Raw genomic sequence first — 18,007 nt, 5'->3', positions numbered from 1 at the left:
AGTCGCTGCGGGTGGAATTGTCCCCACAACCCCTGTAAAGACTTTATTGTGTTGAATCAGCCGTCAGAGACGACGGACACCAAAAGATTAGATTTTTAAAACCACAGTTGATCATTAGAACTGCACCGCTTCCCATTTCTAGCTTGTGTTTCGCTGGTCTCTGATGCAGAGCTTCATACTTTGCAGTCGCTTCAGTGCTTCACGGTCGACTTGCTCCAGGAGGAAAACACTGGAGTCTAAATTCAGTTGACGTATCATGTAACACGACCAAACACACCCAAGTGTTGGGAGCACCGCACACAGCTCAGGATGCTGCTGCGAGTCTCCCCAGGGTCCCAATGACCTTTAGTTAAACGGTCTTGAGCACTGAGCAAAGGAGATGTGGGTCGGACCAGTGAGGTCACAGCGGTTCTCACAGATTATTTGCAAGTTAGACGATAAGAACTCAGCAACTTAATGATGTCCAAGTTTCAGGTGAAACAGTTGTGCTTTCCATACTCTGATTAAATCAAAAATGTGTTCGGATGATTCATCGCTTTGCATGGCGTCTAGTGTCTGCTTTGTGCGTCTGCCACAATAAAAATCACACGTTCTCTGGACCGTATTTATACTCAATATGAAAATACTTTTACTACCGTGACATTGAGAATTTCCATTTGGGCTCATTTTAAGAATGCAAACAAAAAAACATGGAGTATCATAGGAATTATAATAACATCAGAATTGCCTTTAAAAAACACATGAGAAGTTCTAAAACAAGATTAAAATCAAGACAGTTCAATTACAGTGAAGTATACAATAATACACAATATCACAGACTGACCTGGCCCTCTGCACATTTTATAAGTGCCAAATACATAGCGGAAGAGAGTTTTAACATTCCTCTAATACAGTGGCTCCCAACTTTTATTTCCCTGGCGCCCCCAGACCCCATTAAAAAAAAAAAAAAAGAAAAAAAAAAAGGCCGCGGCCCCTCTGGTTTCTACTTTGCCAAAACATTTCAGTGAAACTAAACACTGGTGGACGCGCCCAATCTCACCAAACATACAAGAATAGAAGCAACTGTGAGTTTTCCCAAAACGGCTCCAGAAAGTACTATAGTTTTCTTTGATATGAGCAAATCTTATTTTGAACACTCCCACAATCCAATACACTGAGTAAATAAAGAATGCCAGACAAAAACAAAGAAGCAAACAAAAACGTTTTTTTTCTCCTGGATAATAATGCAGCTGAATTCATTTGGAAATAAATGTGAGTGTAAAGAATAGAACACAAAAGGTTTGATTCGAGAGGGGGGGGGGGGGGGGGGGGGGTGCCGATTTTATGTGGAAAAGAATGTTTTCTGATTGTACATGCTCACAACATCCAAGGTGAAATGGAATCGGAAGCCAAGTCGTGTTCTTTAAATTGTAGCCCGACTCCCTGACAAATTCTTCCTAAAGAGAAAATGAATTCAAAATTCATCACGTCTTTGTTTTTCACTTTCACAGCGAGCAACATGTAGTGACGTCTGGTCTGGCGCTGGTATAGTATGTTCACCAGATAATCTGCCGTTTGGTTCATGAGGAAACTAGCTCCGATCTTGTGACGCTACAATAACTTGATTTAGACGGGTGCACTGCTGTTCATACACGTTTATTCAGAAAGTGTAAATGGGTCGTTTTGTTTATGAAGTTAAAATTCATCACTTTGCTCCTGGATGTCGATGTGAGCAGCGTCGGTCCCCTCTCAGGCCACTGAACGGGCTTCACCGATACGACGTGGACCTGGTGTTTACGGGACGTTTTTTTTTTTTGCCCAGAATTACGGGGCCGCTGTCACGTAAACCAAACTGTTGTGTTCTAATTGAATGCTTTGTGTGATATGTACTCTCAGTATTGAGCCTCCGATATGGGTGTTAGCTTGATGATTTATGTTCTCTTCCTCCATGTTTGGCACTTAGTCCACGTCTTTTTCTCATATTTCCTCCTCATATTTCCTCCTCGGGGTCAGAGCTGTGGTTGCTCATCTGTGACAGACACAAAGGCAGACAGACAGACAGCAAGAGAGAGAGAGAGAGAGAACAAAGAGGTATTTCATTAAACGCAAACTCAGAATGACTCAGTGAAATTCCTTCATGCACATATAACTTCATTTCACAGTGGTGGATTCTTTTTTCCCCCTCTGTTTACATCAGATGAGAAGAGCATGTGCTCAACTTGTCTGAATGAGTTTCTTAAACCAATGTTGGGAAATACATCAATCTATTTCATTCATTTTCCCCTCCATCACTTGAAAACACTTTTAATCCAGAAAGCTTCGCTTAAAGAAAGACATCAGGTAAAGTTGTCAAATGTCCAGCATGATCTACACACATTTCTGAGTCCAACAAGAATAAAACCAAATAACTTTTGAAAAAAGTCTCCAACCGACTGGAAATCAGCCAGGAGGAGTAATGACAGGAAGTAGTAGGGGAGATCGCTTTTTTCCAATGTTCCAAGTCCTCGGCGTACCGAGAAAGTTCATAGAATGACATTTCTTTCTATTAACACACAAAGCTCCAGACAAACAGGTTCCATCATAACCTCAAGAGCTGTTGGTCCCAATCTGACCCGTCGTGAGGCTTCCTCCTCAGAGCGCTCGCTTAGTGGAGACGTTCCTGTTCGATGACGCTGGCTCAGGTCGCCACTTTTCAGTTATGCTGCTCAAGGGTTTGAGTGATGTTGAGCTCCTTTTTTCTTACATCCATGTTACCATGACATGTCATGAACTCAATGTGGACCGTCTGTGTCTGTGCCCTTCCCTCTGCGTCCGGTGGAGCGGTACGTTAGTGATCTAGGTCTCAAATCCCAGCGTGTGGAATCGCTTTTAGTTTTGATGTTGACTTGCTTGTTCGTTGTCCTCTACGCCTTCACTCTCTTATTAGTTCCCGACACCGATAAGCACGGCCACAAACAGCATGAGGCCAAACATTAGTCGTGTAGAAATGTAGTGAACCTCAGCTACGAGGATATAGCAGACATTCAAATGCATCCGTTTGTCAACCCACTTGCCACATTTTGGTTACTGGCTCCCTGCCACCTCATGTCACACCAACTACACACACCAATGAAAACTGGGACTAGAATGATGGAAATAGAAGGAAAGTTTTCGAGCAGAAGACTAAAAAATAAGACTGGGTTTCAAATGGGAGTTAAAAGGGAGTTTGTTCTCTCCGCTGCTGCCTGGGCTTCCTCACCTGGAAGTGTTTATTACATCCTGCATTCAGATTTCAAAGTGGAACTGAATGAATACATGCAGTATCTCGAGGTATTCTTTAGAAACCGGACAGTGTATTTAGGTGGATTTACCGTGTGGTGGTCATCGTCTGGCTCCCTCAGGCCAGGGTTCTCCCTGTGGATTCGATGACGGGAGCTGGGAGGGGAGAGGGAGGACAGGGAGTGCTCGGGACTGCTGGCTGACACAGCGTATGGTGAGCCAACTGGACTGTCCTCTCTCAGGGGAGACCCTTGACACAGGACGAGACAGATGCAAACACGGAGATTAAGGAAAACCGTTTCACGCGACAGGCCCCGCCTAAAGTCCCTTGTGCAGAAAATGCACCTTTCCTCGCGACGGAAGACATTTCACTGACATTGTGCCGGATGACAGACAGTAAACAGGAGTGGGAGTGACAAGATGAAGGACAGATGTGAAGAGGAGGAGAGAGGGGGGGGGAGGCGCGGTGGACGAGGGAATCAAGTAGAGCTGGAGATAAATTAATATGAAGATGAGAGCTATCGGCCTCCCAAGGTCATCCAAAGTAGAAACACACACACACTCTCATACACTCACACTGCTTTCTGCAGGCGCACATCGCCACTGTAATGTGCTCAGTGCTTTTTCTTTTTAGCTCACTGCCTACATGTATAGTGAGGGTGACTGTGATAATAACTCCAAGGTTAAACTACTGATTTTAACAGGCCATTTTACTGCAGCACCGAAAAACACTGGAGTCCAGAAGAAAGTTTTCTTTTCTGTTAAATTCTATCAAAATGATGGATAAAAAGAAAGAAAGAAAGAAAGAAAGAAAGAAAAAAGGACAATGAAGATTTGTTCTGTTTATTTCTGGAGGGGCCCTTGTAGTCAAATGTGACAAGCTGGAAACGTCCACATGATGGCAGCAGCACCTCTTCTCACAACAAACTCTTCTGTGCCACAAAGTCGTTGATTATTTATATTGGGGGGGGGGGGGGGGGGGCTAATTTTTTTTCTGGAGCCTCATCAGTCACATACTTCAGCTACACTGTTTGTTCAGCATGCTCCACAATTTTCTCACAACGTTAAATGCAAACACCTCCAGATATCGCCGCGAAATCTACTTTTTCAAAAAAAAGCCTGAATGGAGAAAAAATAAGTGATCTGTCAGGTAAAGTGGGCGCGGCTCCATCAGTACGGCGTGTTCTCATCCCCCGGCTCCCCGGCAGCACACATCCTGAATCATTTTGATTGGGGTTGTGACTCAAGGAGCTAATCAAGCAGAAATCTGAAGGAGGCATATCGCTCGAGTCTGCCTTAAAATGATTTTGATGTGCGAATAGATTATCCATCATTTGATCTCGCACTCATCTGCCTCCACTGCCGTCCTGAATGAGCGTCTCACCTTTGTGGTCATTCCTCTGTGTGTCCATCCTGTCAAGACTGTCAAGCAGCCCATCGATCTGTGTCTTTATCAGAGTCAGCTCCTTTTTAATCACCTGCAACTCCTCCATCCCCACTGCAGGGACACGGCGAGAGAAGAGGAAAGTGACATTAGGAAACTACGCGACCCGAACATATCTTTAGAGGGAGTTTAATACGTGTGGAAACGCGGGATTAAAAAAAATCAGATCAGCAAAAATAATCTAATTTAAAGACGGGGCAACATTTTGGGAGATGTCCGGTTATGTAAAACCACAAGATTTATGATAGCAGCGGTGTTTTAGAGAATCCGAGGACAAAAGTAAAAACAGGCAGTTATTGTTGACGGTAAAGTACACAAGAACACTCTGAATCTGGACATTCCCACATTAAAAAGTGTCAAATACATGGTTGAAGGGAGTTTTAACATTCACCTGATAGAGTAGTTCCCAACCATTATTTCTCTGGAGCTCCCAGATTGCTTTTTTAAAAAAAAAAAAAGAAGAAGCAGACCCTTTGTCTATTTTCTGCTTTGCCAAAATGAAAGTAAAATCCACCAAAAGGGCATATACCCACATTCACTAACATACACGAAGTGGGACCTTTCAAAGTTATAGTAATATGGATTTTTCCTGGTCTGCTTTCGTTTCTGCAAAGCGTCTTAATATAGTAAAGCCCGGGGTCCTGTCAGAAACCTCCGGTCCCCCCGCTCTCAGGGAGTCCCAGACCCCACGTTGGGAGCTACTCCTTCAGTACAATTGGAGCAGAGAGAGCGAGGCCACGGCAGCATGTCAAGTCCGTTGTGGGTTCAACAACAAATATTTGTGAAAAGCTTGATCAAATTTATGCTGTTAAAACAAATTCATGGTTACTCACACTTGGCTGCGGTTGAACTGGAGGAATGGCCTCTGGCGCTTTTTGAGTGGGTTCTGTCTCGGCTGCGTCTGTGCCCGGAGGAATAGGAGGAGGACCGAGATCGCTTGGCCAGGCTGGGTCCCAGAGGTAGGGGAGAGATGGATGCTGGCACACGCTGGTAGTCGTACACCCTGCCAATCATGTAGATACAGTTTTACTCATTATCTTACGGTATTTGGGCAACAAGCTGCATTTGTGAGCGTTTCAATGGTTTCTATTAAATTCAAATGTCAGGGATAATAAAATGGGGGAGTTTGCTCAAAAAGTCCTGGAAACACTGCTGAAAAATATTAGTGAAAATGAGCAAACTGAGCAGGTATCGAAGTGGCATCATGTGTTGAGTGCTGAAAATGTGAACTGTCCACAGCTCCTCTACAATGGCATTCAAGTGGAGACTGTTTCATATTCCAAAAAAAAAAAAAAGAAAAGACCACTTCAAACTTCACCCAGACACTGAACTGATCCAAAGCTTGGTGCAATACTCAAATGAGTAACATCAAAACGGAATAAAACAAGCTTGTTTATACGACACATGAATACTGTTTACTGTTGTGACAATTCAAAGAGGCACGATAAAAAGACGAGACCAACAGTAAAAGTATTAAAACTAATGAAATAGATGACTCACGATTATTAACAATCAATGGAAGAAAAATCAAAACAGTGGCATAGAAGCTCCACTTGTTTTCTTACTTTGATCAAATAGACCCATTTTAGAATGAATTTCCTACTTGTCCCTTTAACACAGTATGTATCGTGACTCTAAATACTTCTTTCAAATATGTGAAATGTGTGCTGATAAAAAAAATTATTTCCCCACCAAAGCTCAGATATTATGGCGACACGATTACATATTTCAGCCACGGGCGCGTCCCGTCGACACATCAGGAACGCACAGGTTTGAAAAGGAAAGAAATGAAGTATGGAGAACATGAACATGGAGTAAAGTAGTTATTCGGGTGTCTCGTAGATAAATATGTGTATTCTATTTTCCTTTGTCTTTTCTTTTCTATCAAGCGCGAGCGAATGAAACCGTCTCACTCTCACTCTCGCCTCCTCCCTGTGGACAGCTCCATGTCTCTATCTGTCACTGAATGTAATTGGTTCTGTCAGGGCCAATCAATAGCTCCCCGCCAGGCTCGTAGTGCCGGTGACAGGGGGTGTATCGCAGTCAACCCCTATAGTGGTTACAGAAAATGGCACCGGGTGTTTGTGCACGTGTGCTTCAGCACAAATAGAAATGATGGCGTGATTGGGAAAACAGAAAAAAGGAGGGTGACCTCGATAGTCACTGACCCAGTGACCAGGTGAGACAGCTACAGGTGCAAAACCAACCAATCACTGGGCAAAGCTGCAGAAGCGCCAGAAACCAGGATTTTTTGGGGGGCTTTTCTTTGTTGCTTTGGAGTCTAAAAATGATCATAGATGAAAAACAACCAAAGGAGTTACAGTCAAGAGCAAAAAAAAAAAAAACTCTGAAAAAAAAAAAATCACAAACATTACAATTCTATGTGGCAATGTGAATCCGGCGATATCTAGTCGCAATCTGGGTATTTCTGGATCACATACCATCTGAGAACTGTCTAAATGCTTTCTGTAAAGCCAGGAGAGAGAAAAAACTCCTCGGCTGTATATAACAAGCCAGCAAACAGCGAGACAAGCTGTCAGCTGAAAGGGCTCGGAGCTGGGTGGTAATGTAGATTTACTGATCGAGTTGTTAGCCAGTCAGTCTGGCTTCCTGAAAAGTTTTCGGTGTCGTTTCACATTCTGCTCCATCCTATGAGGAGGATAAAAAGAAGAAGAAGAAAAAAAAAAACCCCACCCTCGACTTGACACAGAGATCTCTGCACAGACTGCTCACAGTACATCCACAGTATATGCTCAGACACATGCACATCACAATGCCACATAAGGATGAAGTGTATTAGGCCACCATAAGTGTGCGAGATTAGAGGCTTTGTGCATTGTCCGTGTGGAGAGACACAGAGACCAAAGACTTATGGGAATTTAAAGTCTTTTAGAGCAGTTTGCAGGGGCAGATAGACAATGTGTTGTTACACCGGCTTTGAAGTGTCATCTCAGAGAATAGAAGCTCCGACAATGAGAGACGGTGGACGAGTGAGGATTACAGAAAAGTGTGCGAGTGTGTGTGTGAGAGTGTGTTTGTCTCTGTGGATTAGACCCCACACGGAAAGCAGCTTTGTCAGCTTGGGCTGTTATCTGTGTGTTGAAAGACACTTTACTTTCATGTTTGCACAAGAGGACAGCGGACAAAAACAGCCATTCCTCTCCTTCCCACATATTGATGTGCAGGAACTACAAACATAGATCTGAAAGAAAGACGCATGGGCCCACCGACACACACACACTCAAACCTGGCGGCAAATATGTGCATACACAAATATTTCACACACACACACACGCCTGTCAGGAGTGCTCGCCAACAGCATGGGGAATAATCATGCACTGTGTTAAAAACAAATTGAAAATCAGCAACGAGTGTTCCCCCTGAGCAAAGACGGAAAAATGCAGAGGTAGGGGAAAACCAGTTGAAAAAATAAAGCGAAGAAAAAGATGACTGAGTATCCGCATCGGAGAGAAAAAAAAAATGGGAATGGGTGTGTGTTTTAATCACTTCAATACTTGAGAGTACATACTGGTGAGATCCTGCCTGTTTCATGTGGGCGACTGACTCACAATCTAAGATGGGTTTAGGATCTTAGCTCTCGGGTCAATCTAGCAGCTCCAAAATGCGTTATTCTAAAGAAGGTTCACAAAATTGTTTTTTGTGCGTGTTCCGTGTGGAGAGGTGCATTCTTTTTGTGCGTGTTGTGATGACCCAACTGTTTTCACACTGGGCCATTTTGGGGATGTGTCACCTTTTCAAGTGAGGGAAAACAAGCTCCTAAAAGATGATGCAATTGTTTGAAGACACGTTTTAAGGTCTAGACAAGAATTACGTTTCGGGTGAGATTTGGTGGCTTGTCAACAAGAATTCACAGCTTTTGGAGTAAACTGGCAGAAAAATCCAAGCGAAACAGCAGAATATGTCAACATGAAATCTTGTGGAAGCTCAAACTGCGTGTTTGTATGTCTGGCACAGCAATGTTTTATGTTTCTCCGGATGTGTAGAGTGTGCAGAGGGGAGGATGGGAGAGGATTGGTGAAGGGATGGGGGAGGGGGGAGGTCCCACAGCAGTTGACCAGTAACAGAGGGCCACTCTGAATGGAACTCCACTAAAGTACATCATCTAACTAATCAACACACTCCCAATATAAATACACACAACTCGAACTACCTTCCAAGCCACGACTTCACGATCAGTCTCAAACAATATACCGGATTCCAGTGTTCCTAAGTACCGTCTAACTCCGGAGTGAAGCCGTCGTGAAGCCGTTCAGGCCAGCAGGAAACGTCCTGGTTTTATAACTAACGCTTTTCACCGTCGGTGTGATTCTCAATCTAGCTTCAGTTTCACTGTGCAAATTCCTCCGTGGCCGAAGCAGACACGCGTGGTTTTCTTTCAACTGCTTTATTTGGTTTCTCCAGTCTCCAAATCCACCAAATCCACCGTGAAAACGGACCGCGTCCACGTGAACGACAGGATTACAAACTTAGGAAAACATGCACGCCATTAAAGTAACACTGAACCGGAGCAAAACACACACAAATCAAATACCTCGTTGGCTGCATGCTGCTTAAAAAAGAGAAAATGTCTTTAGAACTTCTGTGGGTTTAAACAGTCGAGTATAGAACTCAAAAAACGCAACAAAGGACGGTAAACTTCGATGCGCACACGACGATTCGCTTGCATCAGCTGAGCTCCCTAGCGCGGTGTCAAGTTACTTCCGATTACACTATGACCCGGAAGCAAATATATCACTTCCCATTTCAAAATAAAAGAACCAAAGTGAGAGCATATTATAATAAAAAACAAAAAATAACTTCCAAATCACCTCAATCGCTAGATTCAACTCTTGGACAGAATGATCAACTTGCATTATGAGAGCAGTTACACACTGACTCACCGTTAAAAAAAACCACTTGAGTTAATTCATCTATAAATGCCTTTTAGTTTAATCACAGTCATTAAACATGAATCCATGACTGGATTTTTGTCTTTCTTGCATTTTGTTCTAAAACAAGTCATTTCTCACAATTTCCATCCATCCTCTAATTCATGTTATTCGCTTCAAATTAGAGTCCCAGGAGGCTTTTCTCAGACATTTAAACATAGTCACTAATGAAAACATTAGATCATTACCATGTTTGCATTCACATACCAAATTAATAAGAAAATTATAAAGTTAAGAGACTCTGCGTTGATACTCTGAAAGTCTGTGAATTGGAGCCAAACAGCTTTGGAGTATATGGACGCACATTTCTATGTGTTGTGGTGTGCGAGTAGAACTAGTGATCCTCCGACAGTTGAGAAGTAACAGGCCACATTGTACACAAAGACAGAATGACTGGCAGCTGTGTAGCAGACGCTGACGAAAAGCGAATGCTACAGGAGACAGCCAGGATAACGAAAAATCTGCTTTAGCTTCCTCCTTTATCCTTCTTTGACACACAGACAAGCAATAAGGTGTTGGAGCTGCCATGCAGAGCTCTCTGACAGTACCTGTCATAGTAGTCCTCATGATAGCTGTCATAGTCCAGGTCCAACTCAGATCTGCAGGAGAGGTTGAGAAGGAGTCAGAAGCAGAGGCAAAGGAGGTGGCTGAAGAAGTAAAGTCAAACTATGCGATTCACTTTTAACAGAGCTATCACATATATCACTTAACAAACGGCACACTAGGCTGGTGTGTAAATGTGTGAGTCACGCGGCGCAATCACTCCATCTGGAAAGAATACAGTGCTCATCATCTCCAGTCAGCTAGAAAACTAAAAACAAGTCGGAATTTGTTCTGCCGCAGCATCCTGTGTGGAAAATCCATAGAAATTGGACTCTGCTTCAACGGTACCACCCACTGAACACCTCAAAGTGCGAGCTCTGTGAGGTAAAGGGTGAAGAATGTGTTGGACAGAGAAAAATAGAGAGTATCAGAGGGAGGTGAGTGATGCGACAGGAGTGAACTCATATGGGCCAGTCGCTGGGGTGGAGCCGCTAAACAGACCAGAGTCTGTGCAGGCGAGAAAAGTGACACTAAGCCAGAGCAAAATCACATTCTGGTGTGTCAGGCCTCAGCATTGCTCCTTAATCCCTGCACAGTGTCGCTAATAATCCCTCCGTGTTGCTCACCCTCTCTCTGTCTCTTTGTCTATCTTGCTGACTCACTCTTGTCTAGCTGGCTGAGTCATTCCTTCATTTCTCTGTCATGCTTCGATTTCTTTCCGACACAATCAACAACAACAAAGTTCAGTTTAAAAAAATTAATTCAAGACATTCACAACACTGGCATAACGAACGACAAATCGAGGCGATATGTTGAACTGCAGATGGCATCCGCCAGCAACAACACAAACTGCACTGATTTGAGAGAACTGGTCCTACAGGATGAAAACCATGAGCGGAAAGACACAGAATCATGTATTTCACTATGAATGAAACAAGAAATCACTATTACTAATAGAAAAAATAGTGTAACATGCTTTGGGGGCTACAAAAGCAGTGGGAAGGCATAATATATAAATATACTCAATTTTCCACTTAATTTACAAAACAGAAATATAAAACCATGCTTAAAACCTTTTACTTTCTATATGATGAGTGTCGAAATAACGTTGAAGGCTAGTCTAATTTTTGAAACGCACCTTTGAAATAGTCTTTATCGACACAGTAAAGGTTTTCGATTTAATAACTTGGCACATAGATAAACATTGAGTGAAATCAATTCATACAATCCAAAGATGTGTGTTTTGTTATTTCTTCTTCACTCTAAATTGTCTGTCGGTGTGGCTGTGGGGGTGTGATCGCGTCTCTGTGATGGACTGGGGACTTGTTCTGCTTGTACTTTTCCATCACAGTCAGCTGGGATGGGCTCCAGCTCCCTGTGATCCTGAGATGGACAAAACAAAGAGCTATAGAAAACAGATGGACGGATATCTCTGCATTTGAGATGGCTTATTCTGTGAAACGTGGAAAAAAAAAAAGAAAGAAAAATGAAATCACTGGCTCAGAGAATATATCATTTTCCAGGACACTTCAACATATTTTTAGGAATCCAACACGCCCAAAGTCCCTGCCATCTGCTTATCTACCTCTCCGGGGGTGGCGATTCTCCAGATCGTAAACAGCTCCTTTCAAAGAAAAGATGTGTTTTGGTATGTCCAGATATACATCAAGGGACTTGAGTGACTACACCTACACAAAGTGACACACATGCACCAAAAAAGTCGAGCAACTTTGGAGCCTCTGTTTGTGTGGATCTGAAGTGTAGACTTATTTTGGAGTGGACTATAATCGCATCTTCTCCAGCAAGAAGTCACGGACGCGTTCTCTGTCTCCTACCAGCTGGTTTTCTGGGCTCAGGAGAAAAGAACTCGCAAAATAATTTATACCAAGTGCTCACGTCTGTGCTGCACACTCGCCAAAAATGCAAAGCATAATTTCAATGCAATTTTGAGACTGCTTTCTGTTTTTCCTCTTTGAAATGAAGAAGGTCTACATGCTGTTTTAGCTCATTGTGCCAGACTGTAGAAGCAGTTCTCTCTCACACGTTTGAGGACATGAAAATCAAGGCAGCCGTTTTTGAGTGAATTTTCTCCTGCTGCACATCTCGCACACATTAAGGACACGAGGGCTCCGCAGCTTCTCTGCTGAACCGAGCTTTCTGTTCTCCAAGCGAATTCAGCTCGGCGAGAGAGAGAGGGAGAGAGAGAGAGAGAGAGAAAATAACAGCTATTCACCAAAATCGCCACTGAGAGGGAACTAAGCTGCTGTTCACTTTATGTTTCTTTCACTTTGCATTCACTGGTTTACCTTCAACTGGAGTGCTTGTGAGACTCAAAGACACTGTGGGACAAGTAGTTTTGCACTTCTTTAGTGGAAATATATTAGAATAACCACAATATACTTTGATTTATCTGTGCATTTTTCTGCCGGCAGTATTTTCTGTCTTTAATGTTCATTTCTACGGAGCCGCTACAATTCGGTGTTACTAATTTCAGCATTTTAGGCACAAAAATATTGTCATGGCAGTAATTCAATTCAAGTCCGTAATGATGGAGAAGTAGATAGAATTCTATTCAACGGTCTTGACATGTGATCAACACAGCTCATTTGCATCAATTAGCTGTTCGTTAACCCCTGAATGTTGGATGGCAAATATTTGGTTATTTGTTTTGTAAATATGGCGGGGCCATTAACACGCCACCACGGTACAGTAACGATATGACATTGGTATTTTCATGTGATTTAGTGAAGGGAAATCTGCGACAGGTAAGCACAGACTATTTAGATTGTAATTACAGTAAAAGTAAGCAGCCAAGTACAGAGGTGTGGATGTGGGTGTGGGTGTGGGTGTGTGTGTGTGTGTGTGTGTGTGTGTGTGTGTGTGTGTGTGTGTGTGTGTGTGTGTGTGTGTGTGTGTGTGTGTGTGTGTGTGTGTGTGTGTGTGTGTGTGTGTGTGTGTGTGTGTGTGTGTGTCGCAGAATGACAGCAGGGTCACTAAAGGCTAATTAATTTCTTTTCATAATTTCTCCAGAGCCAAAGCAATCCATTAGACATGGCTGGCCATAAATCATCTCAGCCTGAGCGTGGCCGTGTGTGTTTTTGTGTGCACTGGGCAAAGACGAGATGCTTTTGTTGAACAAAGCGTCCCGGGGATTTCCTCCAGCATGTGCACTCCACAGCCTCCACATCCGCAGGCAGAAATACATCAGGAGTATCACAGATCCTGTGGTAGAAACCGCTGTGAGATGAAATATTAGCGACGCAGGGATGGATGCAATTTAAATTGTACAGACAAAGAATCGTTGTGGCATTAATTTGAGATTCCCGTTTTCTTGATCGAGCCGGAATTGTTGGTGACAAATAATTATCGATTCCTTTTTTCTAATTGACGGTTCCATCATTTCACCACATTGAGTGTGGTTCTTTGTATTCACTATGACGAAATTAAATTTAACAGTAACGATTTCACAAGATATCGGGAATTATCTTAGGAGGTAATGAAACTTCAGCTCAACTTAAGGTGAAACTGACATCTGTGACTGGATTAAACAGCAGAAGCGAAATTTCGGCTCTACCTGAACAAGGTGCTCAAGAATAATCGGACACACGGTACCTTGTGAGGCACACTTGATGCAAGAAAAGAAGATTTTCAATTTGAGTTGCTTCGTTGCGTTGCCTATTATGGAATCTCTACTTCAAAAGACTGATTTTCTATTTGCATCTGGATTATGAAGGGCAGAAGTGATACTTGACTGGTCCTTTTTGAGACGAGGCTGGGTTTTAAAAAAAATGGTCCAAATGCAGGATGAGTTGAAAATCTCAAAAATATATTATTATACTCTCAATTTTACAAAAAGGAATAATTCAACTGAAGCTTGAGGGACTATTCCAGGCCAGTAGAGGTAGAAGCAGATGGATTTGTACCGGCTTTCAAACTCAGACTAATACTAGTAAGCACGTTAGAGAAGTGACAAGTTTACGCCTCTACAAAGAAATCAATATCTCCAAAATGCTCATTTTATTGGAGACTGAGAAACATTCAAACTTTCAAATTCATCCAAAGTTTTAAAAAGTCAAATTAATGTTTTTTTTCCCCATCTTGTCACTACTGACAGAATTTGACCCGTCTTCTTAAGACCATAACTCCTCGTCCATTTATGATATTTTGAAATTTAAAAAAACTATTAGAAAGCCAAGAAATTGAGCTTTGTGATCTTATATTTGTTGGGTTTCTCTCTGTTAAAAGCACTTAGGAATGACTGTGTTGTAGGTGGTGCAATACAAAAAAGGTTGAATTGAATTGAATTGAATGATATACTAATCTTTACAGTGGATTTCTGGACTTGTGTGGTCGAGCCATCTAATCGAACATGAAATGAACAAACATGTCAAATGCCAAAGTCATGAATAAGTAAATACAATAGATTTAATTCACATCTCCAGCATTGAAAATGTTCAAGCATGATTTGAAAATATTGGATACAGGCAAATAAAAAAAAAATTAAAAAAAGGCCTGGTTTCTCCTCATCACCTCTGAATGAAGGACAGATGTGTAGCAGTGTGAAGCAAGCACCAGAACACCTGGATTAAAATATTAACTCTTTCAAAAACAAAACCTCTATGGCTATTCAGCAGAAAAGAGCTGAAGTGCTGTAGGTGCGTGATGACCGGCAGAGGCACGAGTAAGAATGAAGAATCCAGATGATCTCTGTGGTGCACTGATTTCTGTCTGATAAAAACTTAGGGATCAATCACAGAAATCACTTCTGGCAGTAAGGTTAACGTGAGCAAGGTTTTAAACTGCTCTCAGAAATCCATCATTATGCAATTTATTCCTTGCCGCTTCCCACAGTAGAAATGCAGAGCTTCCTCTCAACCTCACCGCAGTGCATGCCAAGTCTTTTGGCTTGACTAATGAACTTTTTAAGAAAGCAAACATGTTTCTTATCTAATGCCGTTACATGCAACGCTGCCATGCCTCACCTGTTGTTACACAGTTAGTCATATGAGCGCATGCAGCCGGGCCGTGACTGATGTGTTTACAGTTGGTCACATTCCTCTCGGTGTGAATACAAAGATGTGTGTTTGTTTCTGTGTTGATGCTACGCCCGTAAGTCTGCGGATCAAACTAAAAATCTCTCTCCAAGCCCAGCTCAATATCTTATCATCTGATCACTGATATTCTAAACTCTCCTTGATTTCCATGAGTTGAGCCACTATAAATAGTCCGATGCACATCACGGTTGATATAAACAATGCAATAAAAGACGGCGAGATTATCATGGCTTGGAAAATACCGCTCAACACCCCTTGACCTCAGATGAACACACACGCATTACCAGCGCTTATATAGACCGGACCTATTATTATGACCGTCTGCCTAATATTGTATCACCCAATTGCTGACCATATAAAATAAACTGATGCACTGCCTATGCTGATGACTTTCTATTGAAACCAACATTTGTGTATGTTTTCTTTGGAGGGGGGGGTTATCAATCTCACCTCACACCGACGATATCTACGGTTCATAGACAGGCTTGTGAGCTTTTCTTTTTGGTGTTTGCATGTTGTCCATGTGTATATGTGGGTTTGTCTCAAGGTAATCCGGTTCCAACAAAGGTGTCAGTGTGTAAGTGACGTTGGCAATCGCTCCATTCGCCCTCAGCTGGTATTGGGTCCTCTAAGTTGAACAGGGTGGTGGAGAAAACGGATGAATGGATATTTCATTTGTTAGATTGGACCACACAGGCCAGCCTTCACTCGCCACATTCATCAAGCTTTGGCTGAATCGCTGCTTTTCCTTCCACTGACCACTCCAGACAGGGAACTCTCCACAAGAGCAGCAGTTTGGAAGAAACTCTGACTCAATCGTGAAGCAATTACAATTTGTTTCCTCACCCTCACCCCCTTTCGTTTGCTATTATTTTGAGGACAAACAGCTTTCAGGCTGCCTAATGTATTCCAGCCTGATATGGGCCAGGATAAGAAGAAGAGTGTTACTCACTTCACCTGTCAAAGGTCTTAATGCTCAGATGTTCATATACTGTCCTATATCTCAAAGAAACACCGCAGTGAGATATATCTATATTGAAATACATTATCAACATTCAAATAACACAACAGAACATGTAGATGATTGAATACTTTTAAATCTTCATTCTCAGAGGAAAATAATATATCACACTCTCGTTCAAATAGACTTTTTTACTTTTCAGCTTATTTGAAACACTGCACCTCGGTTCTTACATAATTGCTGATGTGTAAGTCAGGTTTCGGACTAAACACAAAATGAAATTTTTTTTTACATATGAATTTTTGTTGTTACTGGCTGAAGTTAGAGTACATTAATGATGTAGGTTTGCATCTATACTGGCATGAGGAAGATGATGCATCTGCTCTTTTTCATGCAAACTAATAAAATCTGTTTAAAATATAAAAAATAAATGCTGAGACTTTTTAGTTAACACTATGGTTTAGTTCATATACTTTAGTTTACAGTGGTCATTCCAGTCTTATCTATGTTATTTCAAGATTATCTTTGTTTTAGCCATATAATTGTGAAATTTATTTTAAGCACAAAAGAAAAAACTATATTTTGTCTCTTTGACCCAACCGGTGAACGAAAGAATAAAGAGCCGACAGAGAAGATAGTTCAGAATTAACTTTCACTGGAATAGAACTTTATGTCAAGGTTCCTCCATGAGTGCACAGGGTTCCTCCTCAATTTTATTCGGCAAACTTAATGAGGTGCGTCTCTTACTCGGTACGAGAGCTTTGTCTGAAAGTTACATGAATATGAGGGTGTCAAGTTTGACCTTTTCCATTTAGACACTTGTTAACTTCTTGCAGCATTGTGAGTTGTAGCTTTGGTAATATTTCAATTAGGCAAACACAGATGAGTTGCCAGCGGGAAAATATGCACGACAAAGTTTGGTGGGTTGGAAAGTAGAGGGAATGAAGAGAATATCAAAGCTTGACATCGGCTGATTAAGAAGCATTCAGTGCTCCCACTTGGTTTCGATGCCCTTTAAAGTCACGCCGTTGCTTTTGTATAACAGTCTTTGTTTTGAGATTGAAAAGCAAAACTCAAAAGATAGGTTTATGCTCAGTAAGCCAGAGTAAAGAGTAATGACACATGATTGATGTAAAGTTTGTGAAATCTTGGGAGAATGTGCTTTAAAACATTTCAGGTTGATGCTGCACATGAAAACGTTTAGTCCATGAAAACAGATGAGCATGAAGGGGCAACAACTAACGCGTTGCCAGATTTTTTCTATGCTGTAGAGACTCCGGCTATTGTACTTTCCAGTTACCTGCATGAACACCAGCTTCGAGTTGGCAGTGTCTCACCTGGCTGCAGATTTTTCAGCCCCGACTGTTTTAAGTTCTCCCTTCGGTTACCGAAACATTGCAGTACGGGAAAAAAAAAAAAGAAGCCAGTTTGACATTTTGCATAATAATAATTGCTAGTTTGTAGTCAACATGCCCCCTGCTCACTTTATGTGAAATCAATGGAAAACCATAATGCAGCGGAATAATCAAGAGAAAACACATTGGAGTACAACCCACACCTACACAGAGAGACTGGAAACAGCACGCAGTCCAGAAGAAATGAGATTACTGTGTGTAAAAACTGTGCTGTGGGAATTTTTCTGCTTTGCCAAAGAGAGAGAGAGAGAGAGACACACAGAGAGAGAGAGAGAGAGAGAATTAGAGGAGAGAAGGAGGGAAAAAGGGAAGAAAGAGCAGAGCCTGGGATGTTAAGGGTGAGTATGATCAAGACGGGAGCGGAGAAGCTTTGATGGGGGAGGAGGGGAAGATGAAGGGAGCGC

At 42.1% G+C, this 18,007-nt stretch overlaps 1 protein-coding gene across 2 annotated transcripts in view; it reads right to left on the bottom strand.

Moving 5' to 3' along the window:
* Positions 1 to 592: 592 nt before the first annotated feature.
* LOC308127260 (RNA-binding Raly-like protein) overlaps positions 593 to 18,007 on the bottom strand; it is a 44,927-nt gene continuing 27,512 nt past the window's right edge. Inside the window, exons 3-7 of one of the 2 annotated variants that reach the window (XM_080492184.1) lie at positions 10,179 to 10,229; positions 5,515 to 5,684; positions 4,622 to 4,735; positions 3,330 to 3,487; positions 593 to 2,008 (exon numbers count right to left, since the gene is read on the bottom strand). In XM_080492184.1, coding sequence (XP_080348310.1) covers positions 1,970 to 2,008; positions 3,330 to 3,487; positions 4,622 to 4,735; positions 5,515 to 5,684; positions 10,179 to 10,229 — 532 coding nt within the window. In that variant the 3' untranslated portion in view covers positions 593 to 1,969. The remainder of the gene's footprint in view (positions 2,009 to 3,329; positions 3,488 to 4,621; positions 4,736 to 5,514; positions 5,685 to 10,178; positions 10,230 to 18,007) is intronic. The other variant, XM_080492185.1, reaches the window with a different exon arrangement.

This window comes from Lipophrys pholis, assembly GCF_963383615.2.
Source record: "Lipophrys pholis genome assembly, chromosome: 2".
Taxonomy (NCBI): Eukaryota; Metazoa; Chordata; class Actinopteri; order Blenniiformes; family Blenniidae; genus Lipophrys; species Lipophrys pholis.
Note: the sequence above shows the minus strand (reverse complement) of the source record. Positions and strands in the feature narration are given on the sequence as shown.